At 44.8% G+C, this 26,191-nt stretch overlaps 1 protein-coding gene across 3 annotated transcripts in view; it reads left to right on the top strand.

Moving 5' to 3' along the window:
- Positions 1–9,181, top strand: part of ogfod2 (2-oxoglutarate and iron-dependent oxygenase domain containing 2) — a 35,865-nt gene extending 26,684 nt beyond the window's left edge. For 2 of the 3 annotated variants that reach the window (XM_072240768.1, XM_072240769.1), the window contains 3 exons: positions 2,804–2,928; positions 6,569–6,826; positions 8,534–9,181. In XM_072240768.1, coding sequence (XP_072096869.1) covers positions 2,804–2,928; positions 6,569–6,826; positions 8,534–8,809 — 659 coding nt within the window. In that variant the 3' untranslated portion in view covers positions 8,810–9,181. Of the gene's footprint in view, positions 1–1,996; positions 2,706–2,803; positions 2,929–6,568; positions 6,827–8,533 lie in introns of those variants that run through there. The other variant, XM_072240770.1, reaches the window with a different exon arrangement.
- The last annotated feature ends 17,010 nt before the right edge of the window (positions 9,182–26,191 follow it).

Below are 26,191 nucleotides of genomic sequence, written 5' to 3'. Positions count from 1 at the left end.
ACGTTGGTGAGGTCTAATTTGGAGATTTGTGTACAGTGTTCATCACCCTACCAACTGGAAAGATGTAAATAAGGTTGAACGAGGACAGAGGAAATTTACAAGGATGTTGCCAGGTCTGGAGGACCTGAGTTATAAGGAAAGATTGAAAAGGTTAGAACTTTATTCCTTGGAACATAGAAGATTTGATAGAGGTATACAAAATTATGAGGGATATAGATAGGGTAAAAGTAGCAGACTTTTTCCACTGAGGTTATGTGGAACTACAACTAGAGGTCTTAGGTTAAGGGTGAAAGGTGAAAAGTTTTAGGGGTACATGAGGAGAATCTTCACTCAGGGTGGTGAGAGTGTGGAATGGGCTGCCTGTGTAAGTGGTGTATGTGAGCTCGATTTCAACATTTAAGAGAAGTTTGGATAGGTACATAGATGGTAGGGGTATGGAGGGCTATGATCCCGGTGCAGGTTGATGGGAGTAGGCAGTTTAAATAATTCGGCATGGACTAGATGGGCCAAATGGCCTGTTCTGTACTGTGCATTTCTCTGACTTTATAGGGTGGTGAAGAAGGCATTTGACACTCTTGCTTCATAGGTCAGAACATAGAATCTAAAAGTCGGAGTGTAGTTTTGCAACCTGCCTTACAAACACTGTTTAGAAAACCCTGGGATATTATGTGCTTTTCTATTGGCCCCAGTAGAGAAGGGATGTGATTGTTCTGCAGGAGACAGAGATTCACTAGGATACTGCCTGGATCCGAGGGCTTTACTTACTGGGACAGATTGGACAGGGTGAACTAGTTCTCTCTGGAGCCGTGGAGGCTGAGAGGTGACCTGATTTGATGCCCTCAGATGGGTGGGGTCGACAGTGGATGTTGCATCTGAGCTGTCTGGGTTCAGTCGTTACACGAGCCTGGCCAGTACGATTTGGAGAGCAAGTTGTTGCCCACATTGCAAGCACCCCCTCTCCATACAGCCAATAAATCCGAAGGAATGGTAGAGACGATACGGTTTGGCACCAATGGTATCACAGGATTTGGCAGTCAACATAGGACTGCCTTTGGACTCCACCTCCATATTTCCCCTCAGAGTTTACTCCCAAAGCCTTCTCCATAAGTGGGTATACTGTACCCACAAGGCAGTGAGATTTGAGATCAGAGTTTTCCTTCTAGATGAGCTAACAACCACAGCTGATCAGCCCCATCTGCCCAAAGCGACTGGTTTTAAGGTGCCAGTAACCCTGCTTTGCTCCTTTTCCCCTCAGTAGAAACTGTTTCAATGGGTATAGTAGCTAAGCCACTCGTGAAGACCAGGAGCTGGACTTGGTTGTCAGAGACTATTTGAGACACACACCATTGGGAGTATTTAATAGGTATTTGGAGCTTGTCTAACACCCACCCCCCTCCCGGCTCTGACAACTTTAAAGAAGTAGTGACATGATGGCTTGCAATAATTATAAGAGGCAAGGGCAGGATAGACGGTCAGAAGCACTCTTATTTCCCATGGTATTGAAAGAAAATGGCAAAGGTTCGAGCTGAGTGGGATAAGATATAAAAGGGATTTTAGGGGAAAGTTTATTACACAGAGAGGAGTGCTTCATATCCAGAAGATACCTGTCCGAGGAGGTGGCGCAGTCAAATACAGGCATTTAAATAGCAAGTCAGAATCAGGTTTAATATCACTGGCAAATATCATGAAATTTGTTTTGTTGCAGCAGTACAATGCAATACATAATTTTTAGAAATACTATGCATTACAATGAGAAGTATACATACAGTGCTGTGTAAATGTCTTAGTCACATATACATATCGCTGGGGTGCCTCAGACTTTTGCACAGTCCTGTAGTAATTTTATGCATTGCACTGTACTTCTGCCACAAAAACAAATTTTATGACATATGTGAGTGATGATAAACCTGATTCTGATATGGATCTCTATTGTGGACTGAGAGTGGGAGGGGGGCAGGGAGAGAGGAATTATGGTTGGGAAAAGGGAAAGGGAGAGGAGGGGGAACAGGAAGCCCCAGAGAGACATTCTGTGATGATCAATAAACCAATTGTTTGGAATCAAATGACCTTGCCTGGTGTCTCAGGGCTGGGTGTGTCTGCACCCCTGCTATCCCCTCACCCCTGGCACCCCTTCTCTACCACCTGTCCCGCACTTTTCCCATGGTGCTCCACCCTCGCCATTCACAGCATCCTTTGCTCCCACCAGATTTCCAAACTCGCTCTCCACTCCAGTACTACACAGAATTCTTTGGCACCTGTGATATATAGATGTATCCAAGACTTTTGCACAGTACCCTAATAAAAATAAAATTAAATAAGTTGTGCAACAAGAGGGTAAAAATAGTGAGGTAGTGTCCATTGAGAAATCTGATGGCAGAGGGGAAGAAGCTGTCCTGAAATAGTGAGTGTGTATCTTCAGGCTCCTGTACCTCCTCCCTGATGGTAGCACTGAGGAGAGGACACGTCCTGGGTGGTGAGGCTCCTTAATGACGGATGCCGCCTTTTTTTGAGGCATCGCCTTTTGAAGGTGTCCTTGATGCTGGGGAGTCTAGTGCCCATGATGGAGGTGGCTGAGTTTCCTGGCCCTGTGCAATGGCCACCCCCCATCCTGGACGGTGATGCAACCAGTTATAATGCCGAGTGGTTAAATCAAGGGACGAACTGGACCTCATGTGGACAAGGGGGTTGATGCAGATAGTAAAGAGGTTAGTATGGATGATGTGGGTCGAAGGGCCATTTGTGTGCTGTACACTCTGACCGTATGAATTGGTGGATGATTGTTCCATTTTAATTCTCCTTGTAGCCAAGAGAGTTTACTCCTTCCCGGTGTTCACCGTGGAGTTCTGCAGTCAGCTGATGGAGGAGCTGGAGAACTTTGAACGCTCAGACATGCCGAAGGGTCGGCCCAACACCATGAATAACTATGGGGTAACGTACGGGGAACGGGCCGGGTCAGTCTGCTGCGATAAGCCTCTCACTACTAATGCGTTCAGTCAGAAAGCAAAGATGTGATGCTGAGGCTTTATAAAGCATTGTCAGTCCACACTCAGAGTATCGTGAGCAGCTCTGGACCTTTTATCAAAGAAAAGATGTGCTGGCATTGGAGAGGGTCCAGAGGAAAAATAAACATTTAATTAATGCTTGCACTTTATCCCATTGTAAAGCACTTTGAACTTCGTCGTCTATATGAAAAGTTCTCAATAAATAAAGTTTTTTTTTTGCTCTTAACTCAAGCTGGTAAACCCTAAGGTGCACAAAGCCAAGCAAACTCATTTCTCAATTGTTAGGAACTTTTAGACTATTCTAGTGGTGCTCAGTATTATGGTTTTCCGGAGATTTACATAGATATTGCTGTGTCGGCCTAATTGTTTAATGCTATTATGTAGTGACTTTTGAGATAACACCAGTTGCAGATATTGCTGTTGGGACAATGTATCCCCTGTTCATGTTCCAAAGTCTTTCAATTTCCTCTATTAATTCAACAAATTTCTGGTCTTTGTCACTTATTGATTTCCATGTGTTACATGTGTTTAGAATGGCTGTATCAAGTTATTCTTGCTTGTTTATCCTGTAACATTATATCTGGATATTATTATAGAAACATAGAAAACCTACAGCACAATACAGGCCCTTCGGCCCACAGTGCTGTGCCAAGCATGTACTACTTTAGAAATTACCTCAGGTTACCTCTGATCCTCCAATGAGGACTGGGTTACATGTATTTTTCTGAGCTCCATGTACCTATCCAGGAGTCTCTTAAAAGACCCCACTGTTTCTTTCTCCACCACCGTCGCCAGCGGCCCATTCCACGCACTCACCACTCTCCATGTTAAAAAAAAACTTACCCCTGACATCTCCTCTGTACCTATTTCCAAGCACCTTAAAACTCTGCCCTTCATTATATATTGTTCAATCAGTCATAATATAATTTGTAGGACTCTGACTCTAAAACTCGATTAGCCTTGTATTTATAGTAAGGTATGGTTGCTTTTATGAGTTTGTATCTTAAAGCAAGGTTTTGGTGAATGGTGTTTGACACTTGATTGTGTCTGTGTAAGTATCAGGTTGATTTAAACTATGACAGGCTCCTGTAATGTGTTGGATTGTTTCTGGTTTCTCTGGGCATTTTCTGTATTTATTGTCTTGAATTTGTTGTTCTTTTATTATGTATTTTTGATCATTTTTTATGTTAACCACCTGGTCCGGTATTGCCACAAGGAACCCTTCCGTATCTGGGAAGTGTCTCCAACTCTGAGCCAGGTGTTTGACGCTTCCTTGTCGACATCTAGTCTGCTGAGATCGTGGAGATGTCTTCCATGGAGGGTCATGCTCTTCCATTGGTTAACATTTTCTTCTTTAGTGATAATGTCTTCATTTTTTTTCAGGGTTGTGCTTTCATTTAAGTTTAGTGGTGTGTACTTCTTAACAGAATTGTATATGATTGGATAAAGTGCTGATTCCTGTTTTCATTGATGAAAATACACCCTTAGAAGTTCTATTATTACTACTATTTCTGCCCCATCCCTATATCCCTCCATGGCTCCAATAACAAAGTGTCCATCAACATTAGTTTCAAATGATATCAGTACTTGGTCTCCAAAAACCAACAGGGTGGACAATTATAAAGGGTCATCTCCCTCTGAGTGAAGAACATCCTGGAGAAGGTCATCCAGTGAGGCATTGTGGGTAGAGGTCAAGAATAAGAAAGGGTTGTCCTATCAACCTCCCAGTAGCCAATGGCAGGTGGTTCCAGATAGATTATCTGTCATTAACAAGTCTCCCTCACACTCTCTCAGCTGTTTGTTCTTGGCCTGCAGCCAACCACAAACTAACCCAGACACCCACCCACTCCTGCAACTTTCATCTTACTGTTTGTTAAATTTTCCCAGTTCTGACAGTGAATCATCAATGTGAAATTAATTATAGGCTCACTTTCAAGGACTCTTCATCTCATGTTCTCAATATTTATTTTATTTTTTCTTTCTGTTTTTGCACAGTTCATTGTTTTATTTTTACCCACCAGTTATTTGTGTTTCTCATGCAGTTTTTCACTGATTCCATTGTGTGTCTTGTATTTACTGTGAATGTTGCAAGAAAGTGAATCTCATGGTTGTATATTGTGACATCTACAGTGGATCTGGTTAATTGGAACACATCAGGACTGATACATTTTGTTCCAATTAAGTGGCTGCCCAATTACTCAAAGTTTCATGGAAACAGTTAAAAAGGTATAAATTTTTTAAAAACTATAGTTTAATTGAGTAACAAATTATGTGTTTAAATGAAATACAGAACAAATTGGGACACTACCAAAACTACTACCATACCATAAACCTATATTAGATCCTAATAGTTATCGATGGAGGAATTCATCCAGTGTACGCTGCTATGTTCTTTTGACTATAAATGAACAAAGTCAGCGCAGACACCTAGTGCAGATAATGGACTACCTTCACACAATGCATCTTCCAAATCTTCATTGTCATTGTAACATTCAAGATGATTGTTGATACCTTCAAATTCCTCGTAGTTCTTAACTTGTTGAAGTAGTGAAATAATTTCTTTTTCACTCCATGTCATTTCTGGCATCTCTGAGCCTGAATACTTGAAACCGCAGTGAGTAAAACAATTCTGATTTGTCTTACTGCTTATTTCTCACCAACTATCAGTGACAAAAATCACTGCTTTTCCAACAGAAACACACACAAGTGCACGCGACTGGCACTAATTAGAAACGGTTCGGCAACAATTTCCTGTCCCAGTTAAGCAGCATAGTGTCCCAAATAAATGAAAGGAATCTATCTATTTTCTTGATTAGTTTTTGTTCTTTAAGAGTTGTTACAAATAAGTGGCTGCCCCGATTAACCAATGGCCTAATTAACTGGAATCCACTGTAGGTACTTTGATAATAAATTAATGTTGAACTTTGAACTATTTGTTTCACTACGGGTGTCGCCTGATCTACTGCATCTTTCTAGTATTTCCTGTTCTTCAGCTATCAGCTGACAGCTTGTACTCCTTCCTCTTCCCCCACCTTATTCTGGTTTCTTCCCCCTTCCTTTCCAGTCCTGATGAAGGGTCTCAACTGTTTATTCATTTCCATAGGTATTGTCCGATCTGCTGAGTTCCTCCAGCATTTTGTGCACGTTACTCTGGATTTCCAGCATCTGTAGGATCTCTTGTGTTTATGTGCTCAAATCTGGAAACCTTTTGGAATATTCTGCCCATAGTTTAATAATCCTTTGCTAAAAATAATCTTGCAAACCTCTAGAAACTTAAACTTTTAGAGCTCAAAGTTCCAGCATTGAATTAGCCATAGCTGATCCAGTCTTTGCTTTGAGGTAACACTTCCCAGAGCAGGAACTGAGTTGTCAGAGTTCTGAACCACCTCTGCTGCTAAAAGTGCTCCCGTATTTTGCGCACTTCCTGTTTTTATTTCAGATTTACAGCATCTGCAGGTGTTTGTTTTGATTATAACTTCAGTTTGCCTTGAAGGTCTCGGCTCGTTGTTCGAAAGCTGACGTAAACGGTGCAGAATAAAACTCCTCTGTCTCCTCTGCCATTCTAGGTACTTTTGAATGAACTTGGGTTTGATGAGACATTTATCACACCACTCCGCGAGGATTATCTTCAACCAATCACGTCACTCCTTTACCCAGACTGTGGGGGTCAGGCGATGGACAGTCACAAAGCATTTGTAGTGAAGTATGCTGTAAACGAAGACCGAGATTTAAGTTTCCACTATGACAATGCTGAAGTCACGTTGAATGTGTCACTTGGGAAAGATTTTAATAAAGGGAACCTCTACTTTGGAGATATGAGGCAGGTACTGTAGAAAATATCTTGCATCTTCTATTGTTCCACAAGTAGTTTGTTTATTTGGAGAAACAGCTGGGTTACAGGCCATTCCAGCCCATGATGCCCGATTGCAACTGTGTGACCAATCAATCAACTAACCCGTACGTCTTCAGAATGTGGGAGGAAATGTAACACATGATCATGGGGAGAACGTACAAACTCCTTACAGAGAGCGGCGGGAATTGAACCTGGGTTGTGGTACTGTAATAACGTCATGCTAATTGCTACACTACTGTGCCGTCCTGTGTTTTCACTCCAATGATTCCCACGTTATTCTCCTCTTTTCTCCTGAATCACTGCCTCTCTAACCAGTAGCTGAGATAGTCCTGGCCATTTAAATTTTGGCAATGGGTTCGTGGGTGTTTGAATTGGCTTGTTATTGTCACAGAATCAGGTTTAATATTTTATTTATTGAGATACAGCACAGAATTGGCCCTTCCGGCCCTTCGAGCCACACTGCCCAGCAATCCCCTGATTTAATCCTAGCCTAATCACAGGACAATTTACAATGAGAAGGCGTTCAAGCCACATGTAAAAAAGAATAAAATACAGTCACCCCCAAAAAAATGGTCTGAGGCCATGACTGTTGCAGCAGTCTGCAGTCGAACACAATGTAGCTTGTCTTCTGCTGGGCGAACACTGGAGGGCAGCACTGACTCCAGCATGGACCCCCCCCCCCCCCGGTAGAACACACCAACTCCAACACCTGTCTCCTGGGTGGCCAGGTGACACCATGGCTTGAGGTCTGGTCCTCACTGTGGCCGAGGCCATAGAGTCCCCCGGCTGACCGCCAGTAAATCAGTGAATCGGACTTGCAGCATTCCACATTGACAGTGTCCAACAGGGCCTTGTGATCACAAGAAAAGTGACTAAGACGATCACTCTCTGTTAGACTGTGAGAAAATGTATCTCAAAATAGCTTACGGTAACATATACATAGAGTATTTTCATAATAAGTTTACTTTTAGTCAGGCAGTAGCTATTGAAATGAATAAACAATCGAGACCCTTTATTAGGCCGGAAAAGGAAGAAGCCAGGTGGTGGGGGGGGGGAATGCAAAATGGTGATAGGTGAGGAGGAAGGTGGGTGGGTGGGAGAGGGAGGTAAGAAGCTCAGAGGTGATTGGTGGAAATGGTAAAGGGCAGAAGAAGGAGGAATCTGATAGGGGAGGAGAGTGGACCATGGGAGAAGGGGAAAGAGGAGGGGAATCAGAGGGAGGTGATAGGCAGGTGAGGAGAAGAGGAGGGGTGAGAAGGGAACCCGAATGGGGAATGGAAAAAGAGATAAGGGGGAAACAGGTGGGGAGGGATGGTTACTGGAAGTTAGAGAAATTGACATTCATGCCATTAGATTGGAGACTACCCATACAGAATAATAGGTGTTGCTCCTCCAATCTGAGTTTGGCCGCATTGTGGCAATAGAGGAGCCATGGCAGACATATCAGAACGGGAATGGGAAGCTGAATGAAATGAGTAGCTGTCTTGTGGCAAACAGAGCGAAGATGCTCTGAAACTTGCTCCCTACACTTCGCTAACATCGTCTTCAACTTCACTGAAAACAGACTCAGTATGGTGGGGTTTTGAAATCTCATTCAACTGTGAGTGCAAGGACTAGGACTGTCAGCACCCGGCTCTGTGTTGGTAGTAACCGGTGCCCTGTCTGTGTGTGGTTTCAGGTTTGGGTGAGTCAGAATGAGTATGTAGAAATTGAGCACAGAGTGGGCCACGGCGTGCTCCATCGGGGTCAACACCGTCACGGGGCGCGGCCCATCTCCTCAGGGGAGCGCTGGAACCTGATCGTGTGGATGCGTTCGTCACCCGTCCGTAACCACCTGTGTCCGATGTGTGACGGAACGCCAGAGCTGGAGGAGGCAGTCGGATTTGGCAATGGATTTACCAGCGAGCCTGTCCAGGACCAGCATCAGTCAGTGGATGTCTGTTCATTATACTAGTAAACTAGTGGTGTGACCTTGGTCACCACCCGGTTCCTGTGGGATCCTGCACCCGTCCTGTCGCTCTCTTGATCCTCAACACCAGGCTAATTCACAACCATCAACACAGTGCCTTCTGTAATCAAACTGACAAAAACCTCAATTTCTTTCTTCAAATGGATATTCCTTTCTAATATCCAGTAATCCCTGAGTCTCTGTCACTCTGTAAGGGTGGCAGTGCAGGAGTTCCTAACCTTTGTCAGTCCAGTGAAGCCTATGGACCCCTTCTCCGAATCATGTATTTAAATATATAAAATAAAATACATCGGATTACAAAAGAAACTGATTATATTGAAATACAGTTATCGAAATAATAAAAAAACAGATTTGTAATTTTGTAGTAGATGTGTGTCTTTATTAACACGTTAGACACCTTCTACTTTAAGGTGCCGCTACTGAAGATGGACAGCGGCTTTACTGGTGGTTCATAAAGCAGGAAATACAATTAAATGCTTCATTAATAACACCTTTTCTGTGGAAAATGATGATAAATGATCATCGCAAACAATGAAGAGGTGAGTGAAGGCGAGGCTGACCCGATGGCCGAGACATGTGGGTGCGAGGCAAGGTCAGAGAGAGATCAAGGCAAGTTTGAGAAGTGGTTGGAGTGAGGTTGAGACGGAGTCAGGACATATGAAGCAGAGAAGTTTCAGAGCCCATCCACCAAAACCAAGCACAAGGTTGGATCATTCTAAGCACCGGGCCGATTTGTAAAGGTCAGATACGGGTTTTAACTTGGTGGCAGGGTCCAGGCCCAGAGTGTGTTGGTGCGATAGGGCCCGGCTCCTCTTGCAAGGGACGGCCTGGTGCTTGGACCATTTAAATACCAGGCTGGATGGATTGAAAACATGGTGTGGGGACTGGAGACGAGGGTCGAGCTGGTTCTGCTCGCTGCTCCGGGACGTTTACTTCACTCCCTGCTGCATTGGGGCCGAGCTTGTGTCCTACTCCAGCTGCTCTGGGCTTCGTGCCTGCGAGCTCCGTGACGATTCGTTCTGCCGTGTGACGAACTGAGGCTGAGGCTGTGGCCTGCTCTGGGCTTCGTGTCTATGGACTCACTTTAGTTCCGAATGCTGCTACTTACACAGTTCCTGGCATGATTTGTGTTTTTCTTTCACTCTGCGCATTGGGTGTTAGTCTGTTTTTTAATGGTTCTTTCAGGTTTCTTGTTTTGTGGCTGCCTGTAAACAGAGGAATCTCAAGGTTGTATAACTGATACATACTTTGATAATAAATGTATTTTGAACTTTATATAAGTTGAAAGTAAATGTTATTATCAAAAGTGCATATATGTCACCATGTATAACCCTAAGTTTAATTTTCCAGTGGGCATACTTGGTAAATCTATAGAATAGTAACTATAATAGGACCAATGAAAGATCAACCAGAGTGCAGAAGACAACAAAGTGTGTAAATGCAAATATAAATAAATAGCAATAAATAATGAGAACATGAGATAACGAGTCCTTAAAGTGAGATCATTGGTTGTGAGAACATTTCAATTGATGGGCAAGTGAGTGTAGTTACCCCTTTTGTTCAAGAGCCTGATGGTTGAGGGGTAGTAACTGTTCTTGAACCTGGTGGTGTGAGTCATAGAAACATAGAAAATAGGTGCAGGAGTAGGCCATTCGGCCCTTCGAGCCTGCACCGCCATTTATTATGATCATGGCTGATCATCCAACTCAGAACCCCGCCCCAGCCTTCCCTCCATACCCCCTGACCCCCGTAGCCACAGGGGCCATATCTAACTCCCTCTTAAGTATAGCCATTGAACTGGCCTCAACTGTTTCCTGTGGCAGAGAATTCCACAGATTCACCACTCTCTGTGTGAAGAAGTTTTTCCTAATCTTGGTCCTAAAAGGCTTCCCCTCTATCCTCAAACTGTGACCCCTCGTTCTGGACTTCCCCAACATCGGGAACAATCTTCCTGCATCTAGCCTGTCCAATCCCTTTAGGATCTTATACGTTTCAATCAGATCCCCCCTCAATCTTCTAAATTCCAACGAGTACAAGCCCAGTTCATCCAGTCTTTCTTCATATGAAAGTCCTGCCATCCCAGGAATCAAAGAAGGTGAACCTTCTTTGTACTCCCTCTATGGCAAGGATGTCTTTCCTCAGATTAGGGGACCAAAACTGCACACAATACTCCAGGTGTGGTCTCACCAAGGCCTTGTACAACTGCAGTAGTACCTCCCTGCTCCTGTACTCAAATCCTCTCGCTATAAATGCCAGCATACCATTCGCCTTTTTCACCGCCTGCTGTACCTGCATGCCCACTTTCAATGACTGGTGTATAATGACACCCAGGTCTCGTTGCACCTCCCCTTTTCCTAATCGGCCACCATTCAGATAATAATCTGTTTTCCTATTTTTGCCACCAAAGTGGATAACTTCACATTTATCCACATTAAATTGCATCTGCCATGAATTTGCCCACTCACCCAACCTATCCAAGTCACCCTGCATTCTCTTAGCATCCTCCTCACAGCTAACACAGCCACCCAGCTTCGTGTCGTCCGCAAACTTGGAGATGCTGCATTTAATTCCCTCATCCAAGTCATTAATATATATTGTAAACAACTGGGGTCCCAGCACTGAGCCTTGCGGTACCCCACTAGTCACCGCCTGCCATTCTGAAAAGGTCCCGTTTATTCCCACTCTTTGCTTCCTGTCTGCTAATCAACTCTCCACCCACACCAATACCTTACCCCCAATACCGTGTGCTTTAAGTTTGCACACTAATCTCCTGTGTGGGACCTTGTCAAAAGCCTTCTGAAAATCCAAATATACCACATCCACTGGTTCTCCCCTATCCACTCTACTAGTTACATCCTCAAAAAATTCTATGAGATTCGTCAGACATGATTTTCCTTTCACAAATCCATGCTGACTTTGTCCGATCATTTCACCGCTTTCCAAATGTGCTGTTATCACATCCTTGATAACTGTCTCCAGCAGTTTCCCCACCACCGACATTAGGCTAACCGGTCTATAATTCCCCGGTTTCTCTCTCCCTTTTTTAAAAAGTGGAGTTACATTAGCCACCCTCCAATCCTCAGGAACTAGTCCAGAATCTAACGAGTTTTGAAAAATTATCACTAATGCATCCACTATTTCTTGGGCTACTTCCTTAAGCACTCTGGGATGCAGACCATCTGGCCCTGGGGATTTATCTGCCTTCAATCCCTTCAATTTACCTAACACCACTTCCCTACTAACATATATTTCGCTCAGTTCCTCCATCTCACTGGACCCTCTGTCCCCTACTATTTCTGGAAGATTATTTATGTCCTCCTTAGTGAAGACAGAACCAAAGTAATTATTCAATTGGTCTGCCATGTCCTTGCTCCCCATAATCAATTCACCTGTTTCTGTCTGCAGGGGACCTACATTTGTCTTTACCAGTCTTTTCCTTTTTACATATCTATAAAAGCTTTTACAGTCCATTTTTATGTTGCCTGCCAGTTTTCTGTCATAATCTTTTTTCCCCTTCCTAATTAAGCCCTTTGTCCTCCTCTGCTGAACTCTGAATTTCTCCCAGTCCTCAGGTGAGCCACTTTCTCTGGCTAATTTGTATGCTTCTTCTTTGGAATTGATACTATCCCTAATTTCTCTTGTCAGCCACGGGTGCACTACCTTCCTTGATTTATTCTTTTGCCAAACTGGGATGAACAATTGTTGTAGTTCATCCATGCAATCTTTAAATGCTTGCCATTGCATATCCACCGTCAATTCTTTAAGTGTCATTTGCCAGTCTATCTTAGATAATTCACGTCTCATACCTTCAAAGTTACCCCTCTTTAAGTTCAGAACCTTTGTTTCTGAATTAACTCTGTCACTCTCCATCTTAATGAAGAATTCCACCATATTATGGTCACTCTTACCCAAGGGGCCTCTCACGACAAGATTGCTAATTAACCCTTCCTCATTGCTCAAAACCCAGTCCAGAATAGCCTGCTCTCTAGTTGGTTCCTCGACATGTTGGTTCAAAAAACCATCCCGCATACATTCCAAGAAATCTTCCTCAGCACCTTTACCAATTTGGTTCACCCAATCTACATGTAGATTGAAGTCACCCATTATAACTGCTGTTCTTTTATTGCACACATTTCTAATTTCCTGTTTAATACCATCTCCGACCTCACTACGACTGTTAGGTGGCCTGTACACAACTCCCACCAGCGTCTTCTGCCCCTTAGTGTTACGTAGCTCTACCCATATCGATTCCACATCTTCCCGGCTTATGTCCTTCCTTTCTATTGCGTTAATCTCTTCTTTAACCAGCAACGCCACCCCACCTCCCCTTCTTTCATGTCTATCCCTCCTGAATATTGAATATCCCTGAACGTTGGGCTCCCATCCCTGGTCACCCTGGAGCCATGTCTCTGTGATCCCAACTATATCATAATCACTAATAACAATCTGCACTTTCAATTCATCCACCTTATTACGAATGCTCCTTGCATTGACACACAAAGCCTTCAGGCGCTCTTTTACAACTCTCTTAGCCCTTATACAATTATGCTGAAAAGTGGCCCTTTTTGATGCTTGCCCTGGATTTGTCGGCCTGCCACTTTTACTTTTCTCCATAGTACTTTTTGCTTCTACCCTCACTTTACACCCCTCTGCCTCTCTGCACTGGTTCCCATCCCCCTGTTGTGAACTAACCTCCTCACGCCTAGCCTCTTTAATTTGATTCCCTCCCCCCAACCATTCTAGTTTAAAGTCACCTCAGTAGCCCTCGCTAATCTCCCTACCAGGATATTGGTCCCCCTAGGATTCAAGTGCAACCCGTCCTTTTTGTACAGGTCACGCCTGCGCCTAAAGGGGTCCCAATGATCCAAAAACTTGAATCCCTGCCCCCTGCTCCAATCCCTCAGCCACGCATTTATCCTCCACCTCATCGCATTCCTACTCTTACTGTCGCGTGGCACAGGCAGTAATCCCGAGATTACTACCTTTGTGGTCCTTTTTCTCAACTCCCTTCCTAGCTCCCTATATTCTCCTTTTAGGACCTCATCCCTTTTCCTACCTATGTCATTGGTACCTATATGTACCACGACCTCTGGCTCCTCACCCTCCCACTTCAGGATATCTTGGACACGATCAGAAATATCCCGGACCCTGGCACCAGGGAGGCAAACTACCATCCGGGTCTCTGGACTGCGTCCACAGAATCGCCTATCTGACCCCCTTACTATCGAGTCCCCTATCACAACTGCTCTCCTCTTCCTTGCCCTACCCTTCTGAGCTACAGGGCCAGACTCTGTGCCGGAGGCACGGCCACTGTCGCTTCCCCCGGGTAAGCTGTCCCCCCCAACAGTACTCAAACAGGATTACCTGTTGTTAAGGGGCACAGCCACCGGGGTACTCCCTATTACCTGACTTTTCCCCTTCCCCCTCCTAACCGTGACCCACTTGTCTGCCTCCCGTGGCCCCGGCGTGACCACCTGCCTGCAGCTCCTCTCTATCAACTCCTCACTCTCCCTGACCAGACGAAGGTCATCGAGCTGCAGCTCCAGTTCCGTAACGCGGTCCCTTAGGAGCTGCATCTCGATGCACTTGGCGCAGATGTAGATGTCCGGGAGGCTTGGAGACTCCAGGGCCTCCCACATCCGACACCGAGAACAGCAAACTGCCCTCACACTCATACTGCCCCTCTCCTCAAATAACAACAGAAAATGAATGCCAAACCTTCCTCGCCTGTTTCCGCCGAAGCCCTTAAGTCTTCACTCTGCTCCCGGCTCACTCCGCAGCCTGCAAACTACGCTGCCCGCTCTATGAGGCTCTGTTCCTTTTAAATCTGCCGCGCTGCACAGCCCGACGTCACACGCCTGCGCAGTCCCGCCTCTCAGAACGCCGTTGGAGAGAAAAAAAAATAACGAAAATTTCAAAAATGTCTTTCTCGGCACTCCCACTCAGACTCTCAGACTCCTTCTTCAAATCCTGAGGCTCTTGTACCTTCTACCTGATGGCAGCAGCGAGAAGAGAGCATGTCCTGGGTGGTGAGAGTCCCTGACAATGGTTACTGCTTTCCTATGACTGCGTTTCATGTAGATGTGCTCAATGGTTGGGAGGGCTTTACCTGTGAAGTACTGGGCCAAATCCACTACTTTTTGTAGGACTTTCCGTTCAAAGGCGTTGGTGTTTCCATACCCAGTCTCCACTACATGTCTATAGATTATACATTTAAAATATAGACAAGTCAAAACTAAATTTATTTTCTTGAAGAAGTCATTGCTTAGCTTGAATAATCACATTAAATTGTGGAGTGGTCTTACAAAGTAACACATGGTGGACATGCAATCGATTTCAGTTTTTTGTTATCACAGTAACAAGTGTTGAAAATCTTGTTTGAGAGATATGTTGTTGCAAACGGAATTAAAGCTTTCATAGCTCACTTTTGAAGGGATGATAGGCTTCTCTCAAGGAGTACCAGAATTCTTCAAGGCTTTTTGAGTTAAACTCCAATTGTAGTAAGTTTTTTTGTCCCAAGGTCAATAGGGTCATCTTTGGCAAGATCAATGTCTTCGATACAGTTTTATACCCAAAAGGATTATAGATCCATGGTTCATCTTGAATGGCATCAAGATGGAAATAACTTTTGAAAGAGTTCTGAATTGTTTCCAGGTGTTTGCAGATGTCTCCCTTCAAAGAAATTGACAGAGAATTTTGTATCTCAGCTCCATCTTGTTAAAGTAATTCCCTCAGCATCTGAAAGTTCACAAAGATGTCAGCCTCTACTCTTGTCTTCCAGTGCTCCTAACACCACCGTGGTTTGTTGCCCACGTTCATAATTCAAAGTAGGTAGTATACAACCCAGAGATTTGTCTTCCCACAGACAGCCACAAAACAAAGAAAACCATGGAACCCGTTCAAAAAACAAACATTCACCTACCCCTGCCACGCACATAAAAAGACATAAATGGCAACAAGAACATCAACACTTCCCTACCCACGTGCACGCAAAAAACAAATAGCTTAAACATAAACAACAAAGAATGAGTGAAAACGGAATATAAAAACACAAAATCGAGAGAGTCCAGACCCAGAACCTCCTGACAGGCAGGGAAGGAGGGGGAGAGAGTGAGACCATTTGAACGCAGGGACCTTCTCTTGGGAACAGCGAGTAAGAGAGAGAATTGAAGGAAATGCTGAATTTCAGTTAAGGTTAGTGAAAATAAAGAAATAATTTTTACCTATCGAAGTTTACAGACCCTCTGGAATCTATCCCGGAACCCCAGAGGTGTGTGTGTGATTAAATTAAATTAAGGCATCCATTAGTCTTGTGAGACCATGAATCTGCGCCTGGAAAGTCTTCGCTCTCCAGGGCACAGTCCTGGGCTAGGTTGTATGGAAGACCGGCAGTTGCCCATGCTGCAAGTCTCCCCTCTCCATGACACCGATGTTGTCCAAGGGAAGGGCAAAGGCCGAAACAGCTTGGCACCAGTGTCATCACAGAGCACTGTGTGGTTAAGCGCCTTGCTCAAGGACACAACATGTTCCCTCGGCTGGGGCTCGAACTCACGACCTTCGGGTCACTAGTCGAATGCCTTAACCACAAGAAGAGAACATGAGAGAGGGAAAGGTGAAGGGAAATGGTGAAGGGGTGGAGGCTTTACTGGAAGTTTAAGAAATCAATGTTCATATCATCGGGTTGGAGGCTACTCAAACAGAATATAAGGCGTTGTTCCTTCCACTGTAGGGATGAGGTGTGGCCTTATCTCGACAGTGGAGGAGGCCATGGATGGGGTGGACATATCAGAACGGGAATGGGAAGTGGAATTAAAATGCTTGCCCTCAAATTAACCTAGTCCATTTCCGAGACTTCCCTTCCCTTTCTCAATCTACTGTTTCTATCTCCAGAGACAGCTTATCCACCAATGTCTATTATATATCAACAGACTCTCACAGCTACCTGGACTATACCTTGTCTCACCCGCTACTTGTAAAAATGCCATCCCATTTTCTCAGTTCCTCCATCTCTGCCACATCTGCTCTCAGGATGAGGCTTTTCATTCTAGAATGAAGGAGAAGTCCTGCTTTTTCAAAGAAAGGGGCACCACCCCACCAGCTTCTGTGTCCAGAACATAATTCTCCAAAACTTCTGCCACCTCCAACTGGATCCCCCCAGCAAACACATCTTTCCGCCCCCTCCCCCTAATCATGGATTATGATCAGAGATTAAGGGAGCTAGGGCTTTACTCTTTGGAGAGAAGGACGATGAGAGGAGACATGATAGAGGTGTACAAGATAATAAGAGGAATAGATAGAGTGGACAGCCAGCGCCTCTTCCCCAGGGCACCACTGCTCAATACAAGAGGACATGTCTTTAAGGTAAGGGGTGGGAAGTTCAAGGGGGATATTAGAGGAAGGTTTTTTACTCAGAGAGTGGTTGGTGCGTGGAATGCACTGCCTGAGTCAGTGGTGGAGGCAGATACACTAGTGAAATTTAAGAGACTACTAGACAGGTATATGGAGGAATTTAAGGTGGGGGTGTTATATGGGAGGCAGGGTTTGAGGGTCGGCACAACATTGTGGGCTGAAGGGCCTGTACTGTGCTGTACTATTCTATGTTCTATGTTCCCCCATACTTTCTGTTTTTTGCAGGGATCACTCCCTATGCGACTCTCTTGTCCATTCATCCCTCCTCACTAATCTCCCTCCTGGCACTTATCCTTGCAAGTGGAACAAGTGCTACACCTGCCCCTGCACCTTGTCCCTCACCACCATTCAGGGCCCCAAACAGTCTTTCCAGAGAAGGTGACACACCTGTCAGCCCCTTGGGATCATGTCTGTGTTCGGTGCTCCCGGTGTGGCCCCCCCCTGTATATCGGTGAGATCCAACGTAGACTGGGAGACCGCTTCGCCAAGCATCTACGCTCCATCCGCCAGAACAAGCAGGATCTCCCAGTGGCCACCCATTTTAATTCCACTTCCCATTCCCATTCCGATATGTCCATCCAGGGCCTCCTCCACTGTCGTGATGAGGCCACACTTAGGTTGGAGGAACAACACCTTGTATTCTGTTTGGGAAGCCTCCAGCTTGATGGCATGAATATTGATTTCTCAAACCTCCAGTAATGCCCACCCCCCCACCATTTCCCATCCCCTTGTCCCTCTCTCATGTTATTTCCTTGCCCGCCCATCACCTCCCTGGTGCTCCTACCCCCCTTTTTCCTTTCTTCCATGGCTTTCTGTCTCTTTCACCATTCAACTTCCCAGCTCTTTACTTCATCCCTCCCCCTCCAAGTTTCACCTATCGCCTGGTGTTTCTCTCTCCCTCCATCCCCCCACCCCACCTTTCAAATCTACTCCCCAGTCCTGCCGAAGGGTTTTGGCCTGAAACGTCGACTGTACTCTGCTTCCATAGATGCTGCCTGGCCTGCTGAGTTCCTCCAGCATTTGTGTGTGTGTGTGTGTGTGTTGCTCTTATTACCACTGATACACGTCATGAAGTTTGTTGTTTTATGGCAGCACAATGGGATATTACATAAAATATACTGTAAGTTACAAGAATATATATTGAAAACAGAGCAATATAGTGAGGTAGTGTTCAGATTTCTGATGGTGGAGGCAAAGAAGCTGTTCCTAACATGCTGAATGTAGGTACATCTTCGGGCTCCTGTACCTCCTCCCTGATGGTAGCAATAAGATGATCTTTGTAATTGCACTTAGATGCTGGCCCCAGGACAGACCCTCTGAAATAATAACACCAGGAACTTAAAGCTGCTGACCCTCTCTGTCTCTGATCCTCCGATGAGGACTGGCTGATGGTTTCCTCCTCCTGAAGTCAAAAACCAGCTTCTTGGTCTTGCTGACATTGAGCGAGAGGTGGTTGTTGCGGCAACACACATTCAGATTTTCAATCTCCCTCTTACATGCAAATTCATTACCACCTTTCATTCACAAACTATAACAGTGGTGTCATCGGTAAACCTAAATGAGGCGTTGGAGCTGTGCTTAGCTTCACAGTCATAAACGTAAAGTGAGCAGAGCAGGGGCTAAGCACACAGCCTTGTGGTGCACCTGTGCTGAGCAGGATTGTGAGGGAGATGTTGCCAATTCAAACTGTCAAGTTAGGAAATCGAGGATCCAGTTGCACAAGGAGGTATTGAGCCCAAGGTCTTGAAGCTTATTGATTAGCTTTGAGGGGATCATTGTATCAAAGCCAAGCTGTGGTTGATAAAGAGCATACTGGTGTATGCATCTTTGCTCTCAGGTGTTCAGGGTTGAGTGAAGAACCCCAATGAAATGGCATCTGTTGTGGACCTGTTGTACTGGTAGGCAAATTGGAGTGGATCCAAGGTGTTTCTCACACAGGAGGTGATATGCTTCATCACCAACCTCTCAAAACACTTCACCACAGTGGATGTAAGTGCTACTGGACGATAGTCATTGAGGCAAGTTACCACACTCTTCTTGGGGACCGATATAAATGAAGCCAGGTTAAAGCAGGTGGGTACCTCCAGACGGCCGAAGTGAGAGGTTAAAGATCTCAGTGAACACTCCAACCAGTTAATTAACACAAGTCTTCAGTATTTGGCCAGGTATCCCATTTGGGCTGAATGCTTTCTGTGGGTTCATCCTCCTGAAGGCAGCATCCATCACTAAAGACCTTCGCCAGCCAGGACACGCCCTCTTCTCTTACTCACAGGCATGAGTGAGGAGCTGGTGCAAATTGATTGGAAGGGGACACTAGCAGGGATGATGGCAGAGTAGCAATGGCTGGAGTTTCTGGGAGCAATTCAAAAGGCGCAGGATAGATACATCCCAAAGATGAAGATGTACTCTAAAAGCAGGATGACACAACCATGGCTGACAAGGGAAGTCAAAGCCAACATAAAAGCCAAAGAGAGGACATAGAAGAGAGCAAAAATTAGTGGGAAGTTATAGAAACCATAGAAACTACAGCACAGAAACAGGCCTCTTGGCCCTTCTTAGCTGTGCCAAACCATTTTCTGCCTAGTCCCACTGACCTGCACACGGACCATATCCCTCCATACACCTCTCATCCATGTATCTGTCCAATTTATTCTTAAATGTTAATAAAGAACCCGCATTTACGACCTCATCTGGCAGCTCATTCCATACTCCCACCACTCTCTGTGTGAAGAAGCCCCCCCTAATGTTCCCTTTAAACTTTTCCCCCCTCACCCTTAACCCATGTCCTCTGGTTTTTTTCTCCCCTTGCCTCAGTGGAAAAAGCCTGCTTGCATTCACTCTATCTATACCCATCATAATTTTATATACCTCTATCAAATCTCCCCTCATTCTTCTACGCTCCAGGGAATAAAGTCCCAACCTATTCAACCTTTCTCTGTAACTGAGTTTCTCAAGTCCTGGCAACATCCTTGTAAACCTTCTCTGCACTCTTTCAACCTTATTAATATCCTTCTTGTAATTTGGTGACCAAAACTGAACACAATACTCCAGATTCGGCCTCACCAATGCCTTATACAACCTCATCATAACATTCCAGCTCTTATACTCAATACTTTGATTAATAAAGGCCAATGTACCAAAAGCTCTCTTTATGACCCTATCTACTTGTGACGCCACTTTTAGGGAATTTTGTATCTGTATTCCCAGATCCCTCTGTTCTACTGCACTCCTCAGTGCCTTACCATTAACCTTGTATGTTCTACCTTGGTTTGTCCTTCCAACGTGCAATACCTCACACTCGTCTGTATTAAACTCCATCTGCCATTTTTCAGCCCATTTTTCCAGCTGGTCCAAGTCCCTCTGCAGGCTCTGAAAACCTTCCTCACTGTCTACTACACCTCCAATCTTAGTATCATCAGCAAACTTGCTGATCCAGTTTACCACATTATCATCCAGATCATTGATAAAGATGACAAATAACAATGGACCCAGCACTGATCCCTGTGGCACTCCACTAGTCACAGGATTGACTAAAAAAATTTTTTAAAAACCCAACAGAAGGCAACTATGAAAAACCACAAGGAGGGAAAAGATGAAATATGAAGGTAAGCTAGCCATTAATATAAAAAAGATACCAAATTTTTTTTCAGATATATAAAGAGAAAAATAGAGGTGAGAGTGGATATTGGACCACTGGAAAATGATGCTGGAGAGGGAGTAATGGGAAACAAGGAAATGATGGACAAACTGTATAAGTATTTTGCATCAGTCTTCATTGCAGAAGACACATAGTATGCTGGAAATTCCAGAGAATCAAGAGGCAGAGGTGAATGGAGTTATTATTATTAGGGAGAAGGTTCTTGGGAAACTGAAAGTTCTGAAGGTAGGAAAGTCACCTGGACCAGACGGACTACACCCCAAAAAAAGAGGAAGCTGAAGAGATTGTGGTGGAGGCTTTAGTAATGAATTTTCAATAACCACTAGATTCTGGAACGGTTCCGGAAGACTGGAAAATGGCAAATGTCACACCACTCTTCAAGAAGGGAGAGGGCAGAAGAAAGGAAGCTATAGGACAATTAGTCTGACTTCAGTGGTGGAAGGATGTTGGATCAATTATTAAGGATGAGGTTTTAGGGTATTTGGAAGTATATATAGTTCCATCCCTTCTTGCTTTACCCCCTCCTTCCATCAATCCAACAGTTTTATGTATTCTGTAAAGGGGTCTCCCCTTACGCCCATTATCCCACAAGTCCTGCCACAATCCCCTAATTCTTAACCCCACCACCCCCTTAGCTTCTGGTTTGCTAAGTGGAAGGTCTATGTCCACAGTCAAACTTTTAACAGCTTTTTTTGGTCAAACAATCAACCTGCTCATTCCCCTCAACACCTCTATGTGCAGGGACCCGTAAGAAGAGAAAATAGGCTGTAGTCAGCATGGTTTCCTCCAGGGAAAATCTTTCCTGACAAATCTGTTGCAATTCTTTGAAGAAATAACAAGCAGGATAGACAAAGCAGAATCAGTTGATGTTGTGTTCTTGTATTTTCAGAAGGCCGTTGACAAGGTGCCACACATGAGGCTATTTAACTGTGAAACCATGGTATCACAGGAAAGATTCTAGCATGGATAAAGCAGTGGCTGATTGGTAGGAGGCCAAGAGTGGGAATAAAAGGAGCCTTTTCTGGTTGGCTGCCAGTAACTAGTGGTGTTCCACAGGGGTCTGTGTAGGGACCAATTCTTTTTATATTATATGTCAATCATTTGGATGATGCAATTGATAGCTTTGTGGCCAAGTTTGTAGACAATACGAAGAGGGGCAGGTAGTCTTGAAGAAGTAGAGAGGCTACAGAAGGACTTGGATAGGTTGGGAGAATGGGCAAAGAAGAGGCAGATGTAACACAGTGTCAGGAAGTGTACGGTTATGCATTTTGGTAAAAGGAATAAAAGCATAGATTATTTTCTAAATGGGGAGAAAATCCGAAAACAAAACTGAGGTACAAGGGGACTTGGGAGTCCTTGTGCAGGATTCTCTAAAGGTTAGTTTGCAGGTTAAGTCGGTGGTGAGGAAAGCAAATGTGATGTTAGCATTCATTTCAAGAGGACTAGAATATAAAAGAAGGATGTAATGCTTAGGCTTTATAAGGCACTGGTGAGGCCAGAGTACAGCAGCCATGACCAGAGTGCCCTTTCCCCCTCTCCAGCCGACAGGAGCCCCGAACCGCATTCCAACGTGCAGGCTGTAATTACTTCCAGGATCATGGTGCATACCAGAATTGCTATCTAAAGCCAGCAGCTGGACTCCAATTCCTTTTCATGATTAAGAAAATGTGGGGGGGGGGGGGGAGGGAGTTGGGGATTTATAGAGACAATAATATTCTAGCATTGATCACTAAGGGCAAAATGACCGTCAGTGAAATAGGGAAGGCCAAGCCACTGACCAGGTCATTTGCTGTGATTCACGATCACACACAAGTGAAGGGGTTAAACAACGTAGGGATCAGGCTCATGCTGTTTTGGAAGCCAGCTATAGCCAAAAACTTGTGACATTCAAAGTTCAAGGTACAATTTATTATCAGAGTACATACATGTCACCACATACAACCCTGAGATTCTTCTTCTGCAGGCGTACTGAGGGAATCTAACGGTAACTGTAAACGACGGATAACAAACTGGGCAATTGCAGATATAAATAAATAGCAATAAATAATGAGCATGAAATAACAAGGTAAGGAGTCCTTAAATAAGTGTAGTTATCCCCTTTTGTTCAAGAGCCTGGTGGCTGAGGGGTAGTAACTGTTCTTGAACCTGGTGGTGCAAGTCCTGAGGCTCCTGTACCCTCCACCTGATGGCAGCAGCAAGCAAAGAGCATAACCAGTGCAGTGAGGGTCTCTGATGGATGCTGTTTATCTACGGCAACGTTTCATGTAGATGTGCTCAATGGTTGGGAGGGTTTTACCTGTGATGTACTGGGCCAAATCCACCTCCTTTAATAGGATTTCCCACTCAAAAGCATTGGTGTTCCTGTACCAGACTGTAGTGCAGCCAGTCGTCACACTTTCCACGCACATCTATAGATGTTTGCCAAGGTTTTCGATTTCATGCCAAACCTCTGCAGACTCTGAGGAAGTAGAGGCACTTCTGTGCTTTTTCACAATTATATTTATATGATGGGTCCAGACAGGTCCTCTGAGATAGTGACACCCAGGAACTTAAAAGATACTGACCCTCTCCACCCCTGATGATTACTGGCTCATGAACCTCTGGCTTCCCTCTCCTGAAGTCCACAACCAGTTCCTTGGTCTTGCTGACACTCAGTGAGAGGTTGTTGTTACTACACCACTCAGCCAGGTTTTCAATCTCCCTCCTGTATACCGATTCATTACCACCTTTGATACAGCCCACAACAGTGGTGTCGTCAGCAAACTTGTATATGGTGTTGGAGCTGTACTTAGCCACACAGTCACAGGCGTAAAGTGAGAAGAGCAGGAGGCTGAGTACACATTCCTGTGGTGTGCCTGTGCTGACGGAGATTGTGGAGATGTTTTTGCCAATCCGAACTGACTGGAATCTACAAGTGAGGAAGTCGAGGATCCAATTGCAGAAGGGGGTACTGAGGCCCAGATTTTGGAATTTACTGATCAGTTTTGAGGGGATGATGGTTTTAAATGCTGAGCTGTAATCGATAAAGCCCATCCTGATGTATGCATCTTTGCTGTCCAGATGTTGCAGAGTTGTGTGAAGAGCCAACGGGATGGCATCTGTGGTGGGCCTGTTGCTCCTACTCTGCCGCTCACTTTAAACAAAGTGTCGCTCCCTCCTTGGCGAGCCCCCTGTCAAACCAGCTGATGGAGTCCTCTTGCATTTACTGCATCTCTCCCTTCATTCTGGCCAGTCACATTCCCACCAGCTACACTCCGACATTCCCAGCGCCCGCATCCTCCATGTCACTTCTGGGCGCTGACCTGCTTCCTCTCCTGACTTTTTCTGGCAGTTGGCAGTCCAACTTAAAGGTGCAACTGGGCTGGAGTGTGGTGCAAAGAGCTGGGAAATAAAACCCATACTGTACTACTTACTGAAAGCTAGATTGCCCCAAAAAGCCCTATAGATTGTAAGCAGGGATTGTAGGGTTTGGGGGCTTGTGTGCCTCAATGTCCCGGAGAGCTACGTTGGCTGGAGTCAGGGCTTTATGCTTTGGCTTTTAGTAGGGTCACCCATGGGTAGGGTAGAGGACAAACTAAGAGTGGTCCACTGGTCCTCTGGGTTCGGGGGTTCAGCTCAGGGCTAACAACCCTGACTGGTCAAACAAAATTGTTACAGAAACGGCAATGAAGAATCCTTCTACATCTGAGTGCGACGGTATTCCTGAGTCTCCACCCGGGATCTGCACGACTGACAGTTGTGAGAGGAAGCTAACACAATGAAGGAAGCCCCAGACACTGTCAGAGATGGAGGATCTTCATTGCTGCCCATGGTGTAACAGGCAGCAAGTAACTGTTCCACAATGACGAAAAAACCTCCACACCCCAGAAAGATTATTTTCTGACAAGATATAAGGAATAATTAAGCATACTATGCCTAACTCTAAATCAAGCCTACATAGCTCCTTCCCTTCTTGTTTTACCACCTTCTCCCATCAATCCAACAGTTTGATATATTCTGTAAAGGGGTCTCCGGTTACGCTCATTATCCCACAGGTCCTGCCACAATCCCCTAATTATTAACCCCTCCACCCCCTTTGCTTCTGATTTGCTAAGTGGAAGGTCTATGTCCACAGTCCAACTTTTACGAAACAATCAACCCACTCATTCCCCTCAACACCTCTATGTGCAGGGGCCCGTAAGAGGAGAACATGTAGACCAATACTTTGAATATGAGATAAAGTTTGATGAGCTTCCAGCAGTAAATCTGACCGACTGCCAGAATGACCTGATTTAAGACTCATCAAAACTGAAAGGGAATCTGAACAAATTATAACTTCGCCAGGACAACTTTCCCCCACCCACTGTAAGCTTAAAATGAGGGCAAGCAATTCTGCAGTATCGACTGATAAATGGCTGGTATGTTATTTCTCTATACTTGGTCCCCCATACCAGACGGTGATGCAATCAGTCAGAATGCTCTCAGTTACCTGCAATTAACTAACTTACAGACTAACTTCAGAGAAGACAGTCAAAAAACAGAATGGAGTTCTGCTGAGGTTGAAAATAATTAAACCCTATGGATTCCGGAAGTCTGAAGTGAAATCAGAAAATGCTGGAAACATCATTCTTTGGGATGAGAAAACGAGTTAATGTTTTAGTTTGGTGATTATTTGTCTAAACTTTGATCAAAGGTCACAGGCTTGGGACATTATATCTGTTATCTGCCTTGCGAGCCAACAGAAACAGAAACATAGAAAACCTACAGCACAATACAGGCCCTTCAGCCCACAAAGCTGTGCTGAACATGTCCTCACCTTAGAAATTACCTTGGGTTACACATAGCCCTCTATTTTTCTGAGCTCCGTGTACCTATGCAGGAGTCTCTTAAAAGACCCTATCATATCTGCCTCCATCACCATCGCCGGCAGCCCATTCCACACACTCACCACTCTCTGTGTAAAAAACTTACCCGACATCTCCTCTCTACCTACTTCCAAGCATCTTAAAACTGTGCCCTCTCCTGCTAGCCATTTCAGCCCTGGGAAAAAGCCTCTTTACAGAAATTTAAGGGAGAGTTTGATAGATTCTTGATTGGTCAGGGCATGAAGGGATATGGGAAGAAGGCAGGAGATTGTGGCTGGAGGGAAAATGATGAAGTGGTGGATCAGACTCGATGGGCCAAATGGCCTATTTCTACTCCTATTTCTTGTGGGCTTATATCTTGTATATAAGGTAAGGTAAGGTAAGGGGTGGGAAGTTCAAGGGGGATACTAGAGGAAGGTTTTTTACTCAGAGAGTGGTTGGTGCGTGGAATGCACT

This window comes from Mobula birostris, chromosome 22 (genome assembly GCF_030028105.1).
Source record: "Mobula birostris isolate sMobBir1 chromosome 22, sMobBir1.hap1, whole genome shotgun sequence".
Lineage (NCBI taxonomy): Eukaryota > Metazoa > Chordata > Chondrichthyes > Myliobatiformes > Myliobatidae > Mobula > Mobula birostris.
Note: the sequence above shows the minus strand (reverse complement) of the source record. Positions and strands in the feature narration are given on the sequence as shown.